Source organism: Gymnoscopelus microlampas (assembly GCF_963454915.1).
Source record: "Gymnoscopelus microlampas genome assembly, chromosome: 1".
Lineage (NCBI taxonomy): Eukaryota > Metazoa > Chordata > Actinopteri > Myctophiformes > Myctophidae > Gymnoscopelus > Gymnoscopelus microlampas.
Genome location: NC_139962.1, coordinates 25187055 through 25205526, shown reverse-complemented (window position 1 = coordinate 25205526; position 18472 = coordinate 25187055). Strand labels below are relative to the sequence as shown.

Genomic DNA, 18472 nt, shown 5'->3' with positions numbered 1-18472 from the left:
AAATTGTCAGTACCTATTGTCAGAGCACATGGAGGAAAGCCTATTTATGATATCAGCACTGTGTGTTTAACTATTTCGGTATCTTTCTTACCTGCTGCCTGCACTGCAGGGGCAATATAGATACAAAGTATTTAGAGGCCAGTCTATGACATCAGTACTATGTTATCAACTTCATAACATCAGCAGTGTGCATGTCTATTTATATCTGTGTCCACTCCAGCATTGCCCGGGGTATTGTGCCGCAAGATTCTGTTGTGCCGTATAGTACAGCTGTGATGTCAGGTATGTCCATATATAGGCATACTCCATACATACAGGCAGATACACAGACAGACAACCTCACTTTATATAATAGACCAAGCACAAAACAATGGGATTTAGGTTGAAAGTCATCTACGTTTTTTGTCTCCGCCAGGAGACTATACAGTATTTTCGTTCTCGTCCTTCCGTGTGTCCACCAAGCTAACATTGGTCAAGCTTCACGTGACACGTGACAATATGTTGAAAGGGTGTGCTTTGATTGGCTAGCGAGACGCATGATGAAATATCGACCCTATAAATAGGTGTGTCACTTAAAAAAATAATTTATATTTTTTGAAGTGACACACCTATCCATCAGCCAAGCTAACATTGGTCAAGTGACACGTGACAATATGTAATATTGACAGGATTAATGGAGAGTACTGTATCTTTTCCTCTCCGTCCGTCTCTGTATGTGTCCGTCTGAGAACACCCAACATTGGTCAAGCTTCACGTGACATCACAATATATAAATAGGTAAGACAGGATCAATCAGGAACAGTACTTTCCAGTACAAATTACCCGACCGTGCGTGTGTGTCCGTCTGAGAACACCTAACATTGGTCAAGTTTCACGTGACATCACAATATGTAATATAAATAGCTTAGACAGGATCAATCAGGAACAGTACTTTCCAGTACAAACTGAGATCACACAATGCAACTAACTCCCATTACGCGAACTGAAGAAGCAGCAAATCATCGTCTGAAACCTGATGAAGAAGCAAAGGCGCAACGCCGACAGCAGAAGGCCCAAGCTAAGAAACATGTTATAGTAACATGTTCTATTTTTAGTAAGAATTAGAACATTTCTAGACAACTATGGTTAAAGATAGGGTAAGTGATTTCCTTTGGTTAATAATAGCACGGGTCCGCTGGCGGAGACCTGTGCTCCGAGGAGCACATTTTCTAGTCTTTAATAATGATTGTATGTTACATCAAGTGAAGGTTCCCCAGCCCTTTCATTACGGTGTAGAACAACAGCAGAGAAAGTCATGTATCACCCTAATGAACATGCATGCTCAGACACAGCAGCACTGACTCCCTAATACACAACAGGCCTAGATTCAATGTTCACAGAGGAGCGCTAATTAGTTTATATAAGAAAAAACGTACTATTGTGTGTGAGACAAAAAGAAGGGTGTTGATGACACTAGCTAATCAAGTTCAATGTTTATTGTAAATCCATGATGTATCCAAGACATTCGTACTAGGATGTTACTTCTTATTAAAAGAGGTTTTGGTTTCTACTGAGCAAAGTGGGTCCCCGTACAACAGGGGTATTCAACTAGATTAGGCAGGGGGCCACAACTGTAAAATAATTTGGAGTTGGGGGCCACACAATTTGCGCGCGTGCGCGAAGCGCACGCGCGCGAAATTTTCCGGGTCTAATTCGGGTCTAATTCGGTCTAATTCGGGTCTAATTCGGTTCTATTTGACCAATATAAATCAACCTTTTTTCGGGTCTAATTCGGTCTAATTCGGTTCTATTTAAGGTTCTAAGTTAAGTTCCAATGAAAGATGGCCTTTCAAGAACTAATGAAGGATAAATAATTTGTACTGTTTTAACTTTGATAACATAAATCAAAGTTAAAATAAATAATAATTATGAAAATTAAAAAAAAAAAAAAAAAAAAAAAAAGTTTTTTTTTTTTTTTTTTTTTTTTGGAATATGGCCAGGGGCCACAAGGAAGCTCCTCGCGGGCCGCACGTGGCCCGCGGGCCGCCAGTTGAATATCTATGCCGTACAATAACAAAACTACTAATCATGCATACATTTTTGAAGGGCATTACTGCTATCTACTAGCACAGCTGGTAAAATGTGCTACTACAAACTACAGCACTAGCATGTTCCGTTCTTGTTGGTCATTCTTTCAGATGTACCGTCCAGTGAAACGTGTCACACAACAGCACCACCGTGGAGTAAAGTGTATTCATGCTTTGGATAAAAGCGTCTGCTAAATGACTGTAATGTAATGTAATGGAGCCTTGTGAGAGGAAACCACGTGCAAATCAAGCCTTGTGAGAGGAAACCACGTGCAAATCAATGTGTCGCCCTAATACTGCTTTTCATGGTTGCGTTCATTAATACATACAGTACACAAAGAGAACAAAAGGCTCACTTGACAGAAACAGCAGAAGCTGCAACTACGGCGGAGCACAATATTTGTACTCAATGGCAGTCTGATCAGCCTGAAAATGGAGTCGAACATCATAGATACATCATAGGTGACAGACGGCCAGATGAAGTCTGAGATCCCCATGAAGCCACACTGTTATTGGACTCCATCTTGTTTTTCCATCTGTTTATAAAATATTATAAAATACCAACACATCCAACAAAGACAAAATCAACAAAAGAAAAAAAAAGAAAAGCACGAAAAAGATAGGTGGTGACACATCAAAGGAAAGTTTACACATACTATATATACAGTATATATTATAAATCACAAGATATTTATAATAGAGAGAAGATACAAGGTTCTGGGCACCCCTGTAGCTCACCTGCACATAAGGCATATATCAAGGCTCAGTCCTTGCCGCAGCTGGCCCAGGTCGAATCCAACATCGTCAAATAAAGCAACAAGTTCCTCAAAGCGCATATCTCTGCCAGTGTGTTCGTGTTTTGTGGTGACCATAAGTGAAATCCCTTTTGGAGGTACTGGATCTTGCGTTATTACAACAAAAAAGATCATGCCCACAATTTTATGAAGGCAATTACAGGCAAACGGTATGGAGTATCAAAAATCCTGTTTGGTGGTCATTGTCACGTGACTCACGAGAATATTTGTACCTAACATGGTGGAAAGAAATCACATTTCTGCAAAAGTGACATTTGTAGATTTTTTTACGGCCCCTAAGGGTGGAAGTGATTATCTGAGTCCCTCTCTACTGACTGTGGCAGCAATCAGTAGAGCGCAATACATATTCCTTTCTTTGGAAAGGGAGGTGATATAACTACAAATTGACGTCATTCCGAGCTTCGGAAAGGCGGTCCCAGAACGTATCCTCGGAACCTGTGCACCTCCAGATGTCCTGACTCGCCGAACTAAAGTTCAGGAAGCCTTTCCAAACGGGGAGATTTTCTGAATTTGTATTGGCCTTTAACATTGTAGATAATGCAATTGGTCTGAGCTTCGTATCCCTTTCACTCTACCTGGCTCCACCGGAATAGCACAGTTAGGTTAAATATAAAAGGCATACCAAAACACACAAACCAGCACACAGGGTAAGGCGAGACAGAAACGGTTCAATCTTCATGTGTTGAGGTGTCCCAGGGACAGCCGGGGGTCTTCCATTACGTATGTTGACGTATGTCACATTAGGAGATGGAAAGACCGGTGTCCAAATGTGTCCAAATGACATTTGGAATACACCATGTCCAAAGCCAAAGACTGGAATTCCTCCTCGATTTTCTGGCTCAGGCCTCGGTCCTTGCGGTCGTGGAGGGGTTCTGTCTCTTGGGTCCTGCTGGCCTTTACCTCCCCGTCCATATAAAGGTATAACTTTGTCTCTACTGATGCCGGCTTTGCACACTGGACACAACTGTCTGTATGGTCTAGTCTCCAACCACTGATGAATGCAAGGCCAGCAGTAAAGGTGTCCACATAGGCCAGCGGTGTCAAACTCGCGGCCCGCGGGCGTTTTGCGGCCCACGGAAAGGTCCGTGGCGGCCCAGGAAATACTTTTAAAAATAGTAAATTGATACTACATCTAACAGACAGAGTCGCATTTTGCACTCACTTGCTGTGCGCGGCCAAGCAGCTCTCCCCCACACGCTGCTAATTGGCTGAGTACCTCTGATGGCCCTGCCATTGTCTCCCCAGCTGTGGAATGTTGTGGCTGATTGGCTCGTTAAGAGTCTATTCAACTACTAGTCGAGTAGTAATGGCTATAGGCTACTCTTTGATCCTCACACAGGAGTCAGCACAGCACGGACATGTACACTCTCTCACACACACTCACTCACTCACACACACACACACACACACACACACACACACACACACACACACACACACACACACACACACACACACACACACACACACACACACACACACACACACACACACACACACACACACACACACACACACACACACACACACACACGCTGGCTACACCATGTAAATTTGATATTTTTGAAAATATAATAATGGTAATAGCCTAGGTAGTTTAAATGTATCAAAGCTGCTTCTTTTATTTCTCAGGAGCTTGCCCAGTGAAATCCTCATCAGTATTAATTGAACTCAGAGCGTATTTAAATTCAATCTGGGAAAGCATCTGTGTCATTTTAGGATTTATTTGGCTATTCAAAAATAGCAGATATACAAGCTCATAGTGCGGCACTATGAGCTTGTAGATCTGCTATTTTTGTAAATGTAAATAATTAAAGTAGCTAATCTTCATAAAACATTTTTTAAAGTGATATACTGTAGATAGCAGTGACTGAGATGTAGTGGAGTAGAAAGTTCTGGAAATTGGAAATACTCTAGTAAAGTAAAACTACATCAAATCTGTACTTAGGTACAGTACTTGAGTAAATGTAATTAGTTACTTTACACCACTGTTCTATAAATGTAATTATTTAACCACCCACACACATTACCAGGTATTGTTTAACTTCAAACTTCAAAGTGTCATATCCCTCCTGTCTATATAAGTGTCCTATCTGTCCTATCTGTCCAATAAGACAGATAGGAACAATTGGACCGCGACTACTTGACTACTTCCGGTTCGAAGGTCTGGGAGTGAGCTAGTTTACCTCACTCTGACAGTGGCGGAGACACTGTCAGAGTGATGCCATGTATATATAGGCCCGGTGGCGTCACTAGCCAATCAGATCACAGTATTTCACGTGTCACGTGAGGCTTGACCAATCGGTGTGTCATGTTTAGAAAGTGAAAACGCAGTGATAACAATACTCTCCTGGCGGAGAGTAATAAGGGTAATTATTATTATTATTATTATTACCCTTATTATTATTATTATTGTTGTTACAAATTGCATTGTTTGTTTTCTGAGACAAGACAACAGATTGAAAAACAATGCTGTATAACTGAATGCGTGTGAGCGCGCATGTGCATCCGCAACTGGTTCCTGCCCACCTCAAGTCACCATTTGACCAATCTTGCCCGGACACCAAAATGAGTTTGACACCCCTGACATAGGCTGATCACTGCATCCTTAGCGGTGTCCAGGCATATGTTACATTCGAAAGCACTGTCCTGATTGTCTCCATCATCTACAGTCGAGGTGCTGGACTTAGGGTCTGGGCTCTCAGGGGCCGCAGAGCCAGAGGCTGAAGAGGTATTAGCCATTTAGATCGACAAACAAGAGGTAAATGGAGTAATACCGCTGACCCCTTGCTTCCTCAAAATATGTGGTTAAGAATGCTGGATGTGTCTAGCTTCAAAGCTAAAGTTATATTTTGCTATACGCTTGCAACATGACCTAGTTGAATAACACTCTGTGCACTACCCCCTTATATTGTAATTGTGACATCACGCACATCTTGGCCAATCCGTGAAGTTGATGGGCTGGGTTGAGCACCCAGGGAAGCTCATCCCCTAATATAGCGTGTAGAGCATTCTACACACTATATTAGGAAGTATGCCTTTCCCTTGAGGATTCGTCATTACAAACTGAGTTTCAAACCTAGCCAGGTGTGATTGACAAAACGAATTACTTACTAAGTTATGTGTTGACATGTAGTGTAATAACCAAGCTATGTAATGACCATGTACTGTACTAACTACCATAGGTGTCACAAAAGACACCCAAAAAAAGCAGAGTTATGGGATTCAAACATGGTTAATGTTTAGGTGTCTAGGTATTGCAGGATAAAGTTCCTGCCCACCACAGCAGGGACTAGGGGTTTGAATCCCCTGCGGTGCATCCGGCTTGGCCAGGCGCTCCAACGAACACAAGTGGCTGTATTCAACGGGAGGCCGGGTGGGGAAGGTGATCTCTGTTGCTGCACTAGCGACTCCTACAGGTTGGTCAGAGCACCTATTCAGAAGGGAGAAGAACTAGGTCAGATAGCATGTTCCTCCACATGCATTATGTCATCCCTGTGAAACTCTTGTTGTCAGTTGAAAAGAAGCCGCTGCCAAATTCATGTATATCGGAGGAGACACATGCTCGTCCACACCCTTCCTCCCTGTAGGAGTTCGCGGTGACAGGAAACAAGTGTGAGGAAAAATTAGGACGACTTAGGGAGAAACGAATACGAAAAATACACAAGCACACATTCACACAGACACGGACCTGAGCAAGTGTTGAGTAATGATGTATGACTGCAGTAAACACACACTTTATAAGTGATCCCACAAATCATTATAGATTAGTTTGGGGAAAAGCAGTACTCATGGCTGCACGTTTAAATGATCATTCATAATATTGGCCTGGGGTTGTTGTAATTTCTCTTATTGATCCAAACACAAGCAAAGATCACATCCCTGCGCGTTATTATAAGCAATAAGTTCAATATCGCTTTAAAATGTAAACATTGTACCTGACCATGTGCGCAGACATACACATACACTCACACTCACATAACTTTAGAGGTCAAACAAGGTTAATGTTGTCAATTACTAAAAAGATTATCCTTGTAATCCAAACAGCAAGAATCACAGATGAGACATATATTTCTACATATATAGAGGTACTATGTCTGTCTTTTTACTATGATGAAACAAGGGCTTTTACCAAAGCCAGCCAATGAGGAAAAAGTGACGAGAAAGTGACGAGAAAGTGTTGAGAAAGGGACGACTAGTTGCAATGTGTCTTTACTGATCAGCTCTGCAAGCTGATAAGAACTCTGCCACAAGTATCCATCATTCAACATCCAAAGAATCCAGATATTACTATATGTTTGACTTGTCTTACTTTAACAAAGACAATAGTACAGGCACATCCAGTCTCTCACCCAGGTGCTGGACAAACAATAAGTAACAGTAAAAAAGTCTGTAACACTGGTTCTCAGCTCCACGTGTTTATTGCTGTTCAACGTTTCAATCCTACTCGATCTTCATCAGCTGCATTCTCATAATCTCATTTCTCATTTCACCCATTTTCATGTGTCTGTTCAAACGGCTGCTCAAAAGGGCATGCGTTCTCAAACGTTTTAATGTCAAGGACCCCCATAACTCTGAGAGTGTACAAATGGAAATGGAAGTTTTAACACGAGTTCATCTGAGAGACTGCGCAAACTGTTATTCATTACATTCCTCACCTACTGTATCAACTCAATCACCTCGTTGGTCCTACTCCAATCAGATCAGTTGATCCACCCCCCCCCCCCAGTGAATCACTTAATTACACCAACTGAACTGTGTTCTTGTGAAGCACTTTTGGTCAAGCTTTTATGAAGATCACTCTCTCCATTTGGCCAAAGGCATCATAGCGTCATGCGTCACCACAGTAGTCTCCGTGCCCACAAGCAGCCAGTTTGTCAGTCCAGAGACGATGCCATCCTGATTTTATCTGTATAGTGCGTCTTCGCCACTGAACAGCACAATGTGATTTGTGTGGCTTCACAGACAAGCTGCACACATATAAACCCACTATAAATAGCTAACATTGGACGGGAAGGCCACGCTGTCACTAGACACTTGAGGTGGCTGCGCTGCCATTCCTGTTCGATTTTTGGTTTACTTTGGATAAGGTTATGACATTAAAAAAGGGAGCAAAAGCATGGTTTCCATTGCAGACATGTGGGACTATCCAGTTGGGGCCACATCTGATGAAAATGCTTTGTTCTGTGTCTGACATCACAGAGACCTGCTGAAGGAAGAGAGCGTCTCTTCTACATGGAGAGACCAAGTAGCCTTGGAGGTAAAATACTGACTGACAGCCCCCTTGTGAAGGGCAAGAGTAGCCACGTCTGTGACCTACAGCTCTCTGTTTCATTGCATTAAATCTAGATTGAGTTTAAAGGAAATGTTCCCTTGCTGCTCACAAGACACCTGTGGTCCGTCTAAATGCCACACCAGTGGGGAAAAAACTATTCTGTGCACAAATGGCAACCTCAACTGAACTTAGAGAGAGAGAGAGAGAGAGAGAGAGAGAGAGAGAGGGGAATGATAGAGACAGACACAAGGAAGGAAGGGTTTATGCTAATGAAGGGGGTCCTGTCAACACTTCTCCTCACACTCTCTTGCTCTTTCTTTCTCGCCAACAAACACAAACGCGCCATCGAACACAACATGTCTACTCTAAAGATTTCTATTTGAAAAACATTTCACAGTCTTAACAGGACGTGAATGCGGGAGATGTGTCAATAATTTATAGCAATACGAGCGGAGGATTTGAGCCGCTGGACATTGATGTCTCATGCACACACACAGGAGGTCCAAGTTGTGGCTCTCTTTCCTTCCATGTTGATGTCCAGGGAAAGAAAAACAAAACAAAACAGGAATGTGTTTAGGTAGCACAATACCCGTCAACATTGCTGTCCAGAGAAAACCGTGTTCGTCCAACACCGGGAAAAAGGAACCTGTGTTCCAATGGATCCAATGTCGTTATTATTTAGTCACAAGCTCTTGTTCATACTTTTCATTGGTTAAAACATAGCAAGAAATTGCAGTTCTAGAAGCTTACAACGCACCGTATCGTGCTGTGTTATGAGCTTGTAGATCAGCTATTTTTGCAACTTTTGTTTGACACTGTAGTATGATGAAGTAGGGCATTCATTTACTAAAAGAAACAAAAAAAACAAGTTGAAATATGGAGATACAAGGTTTCTGCCCAACAGCAACGATAAGCTGAGGAAGGAAGGACTGTGCTGCCTTACCACTTGTGTCTAGGATAAAGCCTGAGCTGTCAGTCACTGCTCCTCGCCATCTCTCTTCTCTCAATTCCTTTTTTTTAAAAACATCCCTGTCCCTAGAAATGCACGGGGTATGCTGGAGATGTGAGTGACACACACACACGCACACGCACACACACACACACACACGCACGCACACGCACACGCACACGCACACGCACACGCACACACTGCAGCACCAGCTGCGGCTGGGAATTATTTGTCTGTGTTGGGGCAACGAATAGAATCCAAGGCGTTGCTCAATCACTCCTGACAGTATTTTTTTTACCATGCAGATCTTTCACCTTCTGTTGGCGCTACAGCAAACATACAGTTCCAGGGAAGTTAAGAACTGGGAACAACACACACACACACACACACACACACACACACACACACACACACACACACACACACACACACACACACACACACACACACACACACACACACACACACACACACACACACACACACACACACACACACACACACAGACTGAGATGGAGATGCTTCAACACCTTTCAACGATTCTGATGCAGTGTCTGATATCCGGTTTGATCAGCATCCCTCATAACATGTCCTACTGTATGTCCTAACCAGTAGTGGAAAGTAACTAAGTACATTCACTTAAGTACTGTACTTAACACATCGGGTGCCAAACACGGTCTGAACCGTGTGTTTACATAGTGGCGGTTCCGAAGCTTCGGTGCCGAACACGGTCTGAACCGTGATTTCAGTCTTTTTGTTTATTTCGTTTTTCTCCGCGCGGGCGGGCTAGAGCAGCTCTGGGAGCACCCATTGTAATCCTGCGAAGGAAGTGCCAGATCGCTCACCGGAAACAATTTTTTTTCCCCCATCCGCTTCCTGTCTATTTCCTACTTTGAAACGCCTATATCTCCGAATCTGTTTCCTGTGGGGAAAACCGGTCATGCGCGACCCCCCCCCCCCGTTGTAACCCGCGAGGGGAATGTTATGGTTCCAGGCAGTAGCCAGGCTCATGGCAGAACATGAATCGATGCTTTTTTTTGCGTGGATTTGCTTGTAACGCACGCGGAAACTTTAAACAGCAAAGCGCAGTCAATGGGGAGAATGCTGGCACCCACGGTAAGTTGTTATGAAAAAATGCTGGCACCCGATGTGTTAATTACAATTTTGAGGTATTTGTACTTTACTTGAGATCCAATTTCCAATACTTTTACTTCTACTCCACTACATCTCAGAGGCAAATATTGTACTTTTACTCCACTACAATTATTTGAAAACTTTAGTTACTAGTTACTTTCTAGATATAAATTATTACATTATAAAACATACATTAACCACTTTAGCCCTATTTCATACCTAGGCTATTTGAAAATAGCCGATCTACAAGCTCACAACGCGTCGCATCGTGACGCGTTGTGAGCTTGTAGATCTGCTATTTTCAAACATTTTTTGTACTTTTACTTTTGGTACTTTAAGTACATTTTGATACAAATACTTTTGTACTTTTACTCAAGTCAATTTTGAATTACGGACATTTACTTGTAACAGAGTACTTCTAAATTGCAGTATTGATACTTTCACTTAAGTAAAACATTGAGTACTTTTTCTGCCACTGGTCTTAACTGGCATATACAGTAGCAGGGTGATAGGAGCAGAATACATTCACCAATATAAAATTGGAAGTTGATGGGAGAGAGGATACAATGTAAGTTGGTAAAATTCAGATGATTCGATAATTGTGAAGCAGGGCTGTGTCATGCACACCCATTAGCCTGTTCAATCTGATGGCTGTCCTCGTTCTACAGAGATTATAGCAGAGTTGATGAGCTCCGCTTCTATAAGAAGATTTTCAGCCACCTTGACGAAGCCAGAATGTCACAACTTCAAAGACGCAAAACTCACTGTCTCCCGTCTGTCTTTCAACACATGCACGCACGCACGCACGCACGCAAGCACACGCACACACAAGCACACAAACAAGCCCTAGAGTGAATTGTTTTGGTCTTTCAGTCAGCGCTAATGAGAAGGAGCCAGAAAGGGTGAAGGCCAGCTCATTACAGCAGAGGAGTACTGGAGTTGACTGCATATAAAACATCTCTCTCTTCTTCTATGAATCTCCATCTATCTGACACACTTTATTATCCCTTGTCCACTCTCTCGCTCCTTAACTCGTTCCACCCAACAACACTTATCGAAATATTCGTACAAGCTGCCCCCTCTTCTTCTGCCCCTTGTTTCATCTCCCCTATCCTGCAGGCACGCACACACGCACGCGTACAAACACACGCACGCACGCACGCACGCACGCACGCACGCACACACACACACACACACACACACACACACACACACACACACACACACACACACACACACACACACACACACACACACACACACACACACACACACACACACACACACACACACACACACACACACACACACACACACACACACTGCTGACTAGGAGAAGCCATAGCAACGGTCTCTGGTTGCCACAGCAACCGACCGTGACAGCCTCCCAATGAAAGTCAACAATGAAGCAGAACAACAGCAGTGTTTCTGTTTTCTCTATTATAGATCGTTTATCATCACATCGCTTGCATTTTAATCCCGCCTGGCAGTAGATTTCCTTACAGTAAAGGTCAATGCCCATGACTTCCCTGTGGGTGTGAAGGAGCAAGTGTGGTATGAAATTATCGATGTGTTGACTTGGCATAGCTTTCAACTATTGAAGAATAATTGTGGTAGAATTACATGTTGCTAAGTGTGCCTTTATCTGACCGTAACTTTTGCCTTATGACTGCTACTTTCAGATGCACCTTTGAATTGTATTATAGTTATTGGTGGCTGTGAGGCAATAGGCAAACCCCATACTAATTCAGTGGCAAATTAAGCAAATGGTGTGCAGCAAGTGTTTATTTAAGCTCGAATAATTATGTTAATGTTCCAAGCAAAGAACCACCGTTCAAAATGAAATACTGATTGGAGGCTGAGTTTATACATTCATATAGCCTAAATGCATCACACTGCACCAGCTCCTTGCATACCTTTATCTGTGGCTTAATGTAGTCTGCTCATAAATATCCATCATATGACTATGGAGTCAATCCAAAAAGAAATAAATCATATTTCTGGCACATTAATATAGGAGACAGGGAAACATTTTTGCATGACTGTGTCAGTTAATGGGCTTACTTTTGCTACTGCTGGGAGGGGGGTGTTAAAATGGCACAGCAGCTATAGAAGCAGAGCTCCCTTTGGATTCACACCATTCCTAACTTCAAATTCCTCACAAGTGATAGAGAATTAAATGCTTAAACCCTAGATAGTTACATACAGTATTTGCCATTTCAAGGCAAGTGAACAACCTTTAAAGGAGCATTTCACCCCTGGAAGAAACTGCAATCACTCAATGGTAATAGTATTTGTAGTAGATAACAGTAGCACAATTTACAATTTGCACCCTATGGCCAGAAAAATAATGAAATCTGTGTGTTTGACTACGGTTTGACTGGACTGCTGCATTACTACAATGACCATAATGCTTTGGTTTACTGCCCCTCCTTGTGGCAGGGGAGATTCTATGTGGGTGTGATCTCCAACAACAACATTCAAACAGCATGGCAGTGTTGCCATGTCTGCTTATTATAAGCGGCTTCTTTCTAAAATGTAGTTGATATTTGGGCTTGTTTCCAAATGTTTTGATTGTTGTTTAAACCAGTGGTTCTCAAACATGTTCATGTATTTTTCCACAGTCCCCCATCTGAAATTATAATTTGTGCCAGGGAGCCCCTAACAGATATTTGTCAAAAATATTCCACATTTTGCACTTTTTCCCCCTCAAGATTTTTTTGTAAATAGCAGATCTACAAGCTCACAATGGGTAGCGAAGCGTTGTGAGCTTGTAGATCGGCAATTTTCAAATATATAATATCCCATGTACATGTCTAGGTAAAGTTGGCCTAGTTATCCTCTTTTGGGTTTGTTTTCTTAGACCTGGTTGCTTATTTCTCTCACAATATCTGGCAACACTGACTGAAGAACGTGAACCTAGCACATGTTCATCTAGTTACATATATGTCCAAGGATTCGTTAGTGATGTCATATCACTGTCAAATCCTTGCTATCTTCATGCAGTTCTACTTCCGTGTCGCATAGTAGTGACATCACTGTCGAATCCTTGGTATTTTTATCCTAGCCTTTCGCGACGGTTTGTTTACCAGCGCTCTCCACGCTGTCTTTTTTTTTTCACGCTTGCGCTTATGAAACACTACACAGGATTATTATTTCATGTCAACATTCAAGTACAACTATCAGAAGATAACTCAGGTAAAGTAAAGTCTCACTCTGCAACGGGGGGCGCAGCTAATGGGAGTGACTGTGTGGGGACACCCCATTGGGGCGGTCTTTGGAGCTGGTCTGTGTGAGACGCGTCGAGACAACATGTAGTGCGGAAAAGGAATGACATAACATCTCGTGACGTAAATAACGTCACGAGACGTTAGAAGATTACTAGATATCTCAAAACACAGATCATACACAAAAATAATAATAATTGAGTCCTAAACTTCATTACCATTGGGTCATTTTCTTCCAGGGGTGAAATGTCCCTTTAATGTCTTTAACTTTGGCATGTTTGTTTGTTACTATGTTTTATTACTAAAAGTCACTGGTACCATAAGAATATAATGTGTGTGGGTACTGGGTAAATAAGTACTGTGAACTGATAACATGGCAAATGATTGTACAGCTACACTTTCACTACGCCTACACCTGAATAGCTACAAAACATATTCAAAAACAGTGGGTGGAATCCACACCAGTGTGTTAAGAAAAAGTCAAATTACTGTGCAGCAGTAAAGAGTGAGAAACAGCTATAATGACACTGGGGTCTGACTGGCCAACAGCTAGTCAATAATGAGTGATAATAAGGACTTCATCTACTTCCTTTGCAGCCTTGAATGAGCGACATAATCAGACAAGATAGTAAGAGGTAGAGAAGAGACAGAGAACAGGGAAGACAAGACAAAGCAAGCAACTATGCACAGATGGCTGAATATAACACAAGGGACACAGGTCAGAAGTGTATAAACACTCCAGATATAGTTTGATTTAGTCTTATGCATGAGGGGTTCACATTCATGAGACATGAATATTTTTGTGTTTTCATTGAAAGGTGTTATAGATTTCATAGCCAAAAATAGGAGCAAAGTTGCACTACATTTAGTTTGCCCATTCCTAGACTGGCATTTACACAGGTGCATTTGAACCTCTGGCCATGAAGGAAAAGGTGTAAATTCTTGAAGTAAAAGGTGAAATGCAGGAATCAAACTGGGTTCCGTTGAAATGACGCACTGTCACAGGCACTCGTTGGACGGCGATTTTGGAGTAGGTGTGCGAATAAAACGGACTCTGTGTGCAAGGGGCTTAACACTTCTAAATCCACAGCTGACAGCGGACATTCAGCAACCTGCAGAGACGTGCACTCCAGGGACATAACCAGGCAGCGAGCCCAATCGAGCAAAGTGTGGAGAGAGAGAAAGAGAGAGAGAGAGAGAGAGAGAGAGAGAGAGAGAGAGAGAGAGAGAGAGAGAGAGAGAGAGAGAGAGAGAGAGAGAGAGATGGAAGGAGGGAGAGAGGGGGAGAGAGAGATGGAGGAGTGGGGCCATTAACCAAACTGAAACATACAGTAGTGGAGGACAGATGATCAGAGCTGGAATATCAACCTTCAGGGATGAGCCGCATAGGACCTTCATGCTGCACAGAGACAGATGCCTCCTCATCTTCACAGCCCTTTGAGGGGCACAGCTGGGAGCATCACTCACATGTTTCTGCCCTTTTCACTGTAAATCCTCTCCTCCTCTCTTCAGTGATCATGTTTTATGAGTCTCAGCATGTCCTTCCTCTACTAAAAACTGTCTGTTGAACTGTGCCGATTGTCAGGCGCTAATTCTATTTTTTTTTCCTGCCTGGGTTTCAAAAGTAGATTCAAGGCAGATCAGGCTAGTATACAAATGCTGAGCTCTACTGAAAATATGTAGAAAAACAAATTAAAAGTTGACGATGAGAAGAAGTTATTTATTTTCAGTGATTTATGAATTTATTGTTATCGTTCTGAATAGATAACAATGTTGTAATAACAATATTAAGCAGACTTAAATTGGATGATCACTTTCAGCAAACATTAATTTAATCCAGTAGATCTAGCTTGGCATCTCAAATGAGAGCTTTGGGTTTGTCTCTCGTCTCCTTCAGGAAGGAGCTTCAGTATGTACTGTACAGAATGGACGTGACATAAGGCCCTATGTGGACTGGATTCATAAATTGAGTAATATTCCTTTTTTATGATGCAATTTCCTCATTACGACGGCCGGTTTAAGGCTTTTATGGGTCATTTTATGAACATTATGCGATTATTCGTGGATGTCACCGCAAGTAATTCAATATGACAGACTGATGGTATTGTCCTGGACGTCCTCCTGAAGAATGGGATGGAGTTGTTAAATAGAGATTCCAGAGAAGAAGCCGGAAGAGGAAAGCCCCATTCATACCATCGCATGACGGCGTCACACGCTGGAAACAGTGAACTTACTTTTAAGGCTTAATTCTAGTTTAGTTTTGATTCGTATTAGCGTTTTAGTTAGTAGTAGTTTTTTTGTAGTTGGTCGGTTTTAGTTAACTGCAATAACCCTGCCTACAAGCTCACAACATGTCCCGTGCTGAGAGTTTGTAGGTTTGCTAGTTTTTGCTGTGCGACACCGTAGTGCGACGCAAGCAAGCATAAATCATGTGTCAGACAGTCGACAGACAGATAGACCATGAGGCCAATGGGAATCCAACCTAAGCAGCATGGAGTGAATAAGCTTCCTAGTCAACACTGAGAGTGTAGGAAACGGATCCATTTGTACACTGAGAATTCAACTAACACTAAGGATTTAATAGGGTAGCGTCTGCCAGGTGCTTTGTGCTCATTCAACTCTCCAAGGCTTCTCTGAAAGGCACATAATATGTTACACTGTCACATCTAGGGATGGGACCATAATTGCTATTATCGTTTTATCATGATATAAAAACACAAACAATCATATCGCAGAGATTTAAATGTATCGTGGAATCTTTCTTCATACACTGTATGAGTTGGCTCTGTACTTGGACAGCTTTTTTCTGTCTACGCCAAATATCTTCACCAAAAATAGCAGATCTACAAGCTCACAACGCAATGTGTTGTTCCCCCTAGAAGATGTTGGTGTGCAAGTGGTTAAACAAAAGTGTCATTTTAAGAGTTTTAAGCATATTTGTATTATCGCAATAATATCGTTATCGCAATTATATTGGCCACAATAATCCTGACATGAACCTTTCATATCGTCCCATCCATCTACTCTATTACATCTTCTCTCTATCATACTCTCTCTCTCCCCTGCCACACACACACACACACACACACACACACACACACACACACACACACACACACACACACACACACACACACACACACACACACACACACACACACACACACACACACACACACACACACACACACACACACACACACACAAGCTCCCCACACACAGGCAGAGATTAACTATACCAATTGTCTACCTCTTACAATTCCCATCTGTATCGATTAAAAATGCTGGACTCCAGGAAACCACAGGAAAATACATCATCCAGGGTAATAGCAAAGGAGAATGACCTTAAGGTTACGACGGTGTGTTCAACCCAATGACAATAGGGACTATGCTAAGTGACAGATTTGACCTTTTTTTCCTGTGTCTGTGTATGTCCGTGTCCTTGTGTGTGTCCGTGTCCGTGTGTGTGTGTGTGTGTGTGTGTGTGTGTGTGTGTGTGTGTGTGTGTGTGTGTGTGTGTGTGTGTGTGTGTGTGTGTGTGTGTGTGTGTGTGTGTGAGTGTGTGTCCTGTACTGACGCAAGTGTCTGACATGGTGACCTTCTGTACACCATTAAATTGTGCTAAAGGTTTGACCTACCAGTCCAGTATAACCTGAGGTGTGTCGTACAACAGCGGTATCCTGTGCCAAAAAATGCTTGTTGTTGTGAGCTTATAGATCTGTTATTTTAAACATGTAAATTAGGCATAAAGCCAACAGCCTGGGTCAGAAGTATTTTACTTTGTTAGCGACATGATAGCATCAGTAACATCAGTAGGCTAACTGGCTCGCACACGGCTATAATATCCTCGCTGTTGGGCAGAAGCCTTGTATCTCCACATTCCATCTATTATTATTTCCTATTTTTTTTCATAACTCACACAAATGCAGGGAGAAAAGCCAATCTACAAGTTCACAAAGCGTCACATCGCGGCACGTTGTGAACTTGTAGATCGGCTGTTTTCAAAAATGTTTTGAGATCGTTGACAATTATATTTTTTCCCCTATAATGACGTGCCCAACATATGGACACTGATTTAAAGGAGCACTTCACCCATTTTCAAACATATCTTCATATAATTGGTCGTCACTAATGCTCACCTTTCCATCTATTCACTCTGCATCTCATTGGTGGGCTATGGACAGTTCAGAAACCTGCCTACCAAGCCATTGTTCTTGCATTAATAGAAACACCTGCCTACCCATGTCATGTCATGTCATTGGTAGCCTGGTTTCCGAACTGTCGACAGCCCTCCTCTGAGACACCTGAGAGCCGAGTAGATAGAAATGGTGCCATCTTATAATGAGCATTGGTGAGGACCAATTAACGGTTAAGGTTAGACATACGTCTAACCTTAAGCCTTATGAAACCTAGGCTAATGAAACTGCACTAATATGAAGTTGTCCCCAATGTGACATTCCATCCTTAATCAACTGGTTTGGTTAACACACGCACGCACACACGCACGCACGCACGAACGCACGCACGATTGGTTTGTTTACGTCTGTGCAGACGGTATAGCTATATGCATCTACACATCTGAATCTGATGTTGATGTTGTTTGATGTTGTTTCCAGATCTGTGAAGTGTAGTGTGCCTGTGTGTCACACTCACCCAACCAAGCTGAGTGTGACAGAATACTTGATTCTGCATTCCTTAACAAAAAGCCTGGATCAGGCCGCCAGCAGGTCTGCACACAGACTACTGAATAGTAAAGGCCAGTAGGGTTGAACTAAACTCAGAGGGAACCCCCTGAGCAGCAGGCAGGTTAGAACAGAGGCTACACATTGTTGTGAGAGCATTAGAAGTTATATTGTATGAGAGGGAGTGCATTGAATCAATCTAAACAAACACACAGTTACAGAATTACATACATCATCCACACACACACACACACACACACACAGATATACACATGGTACGCGTGTTTACATTTTGGGTGAACCTATATTGATGTGAATCCTCAG

The 18472-nt window shown here is 42.4% G+C and overlaps 2 protein-coding genes across 2 annotated transcripts in view; both read right to left on the bottom strand.

The window, feature by feature from the left end:
• Window positions 1-18472, bottom strand: part of fam189a1 (family with sequence similarity 189 member A1) — a gene marked incomplete at its 5' end in the record, with an annotated part of 121451 nt that overhangs the window by 87256 nt on the left and 15723 nt on the right. The window lies entirely within an intron of this gene.
• Window positions 2801-18472, bottom strand: part of LOC311042752 (E3 ubiquitin-protein ligase RNF185-like) — a gene marked incomplete at both ends in the record, with an annotated part of 28130 nt that continues 12458 nt past the window's right edge. The window contains 5 exons of the mRNA XM_084053733.1: window positions 2801-2967; window positions 3518-3920; window positions 5483-5604; window positions 6163-6314; window positions 6457-6516. Coding sequence (XP_083909859.1) covers window positions 2801-2967; window positions 3518-3920; window positions 5483-5604; window positions 6163-6314; window positions 6457-6516 — 904 coding nt within the window. The remainder of the gene's footprint in view (window positions 2968-3517; window positions 3921-5482; window positions 5605-6162; window positions 6315-6456; window positions 6517-18472) is intronic.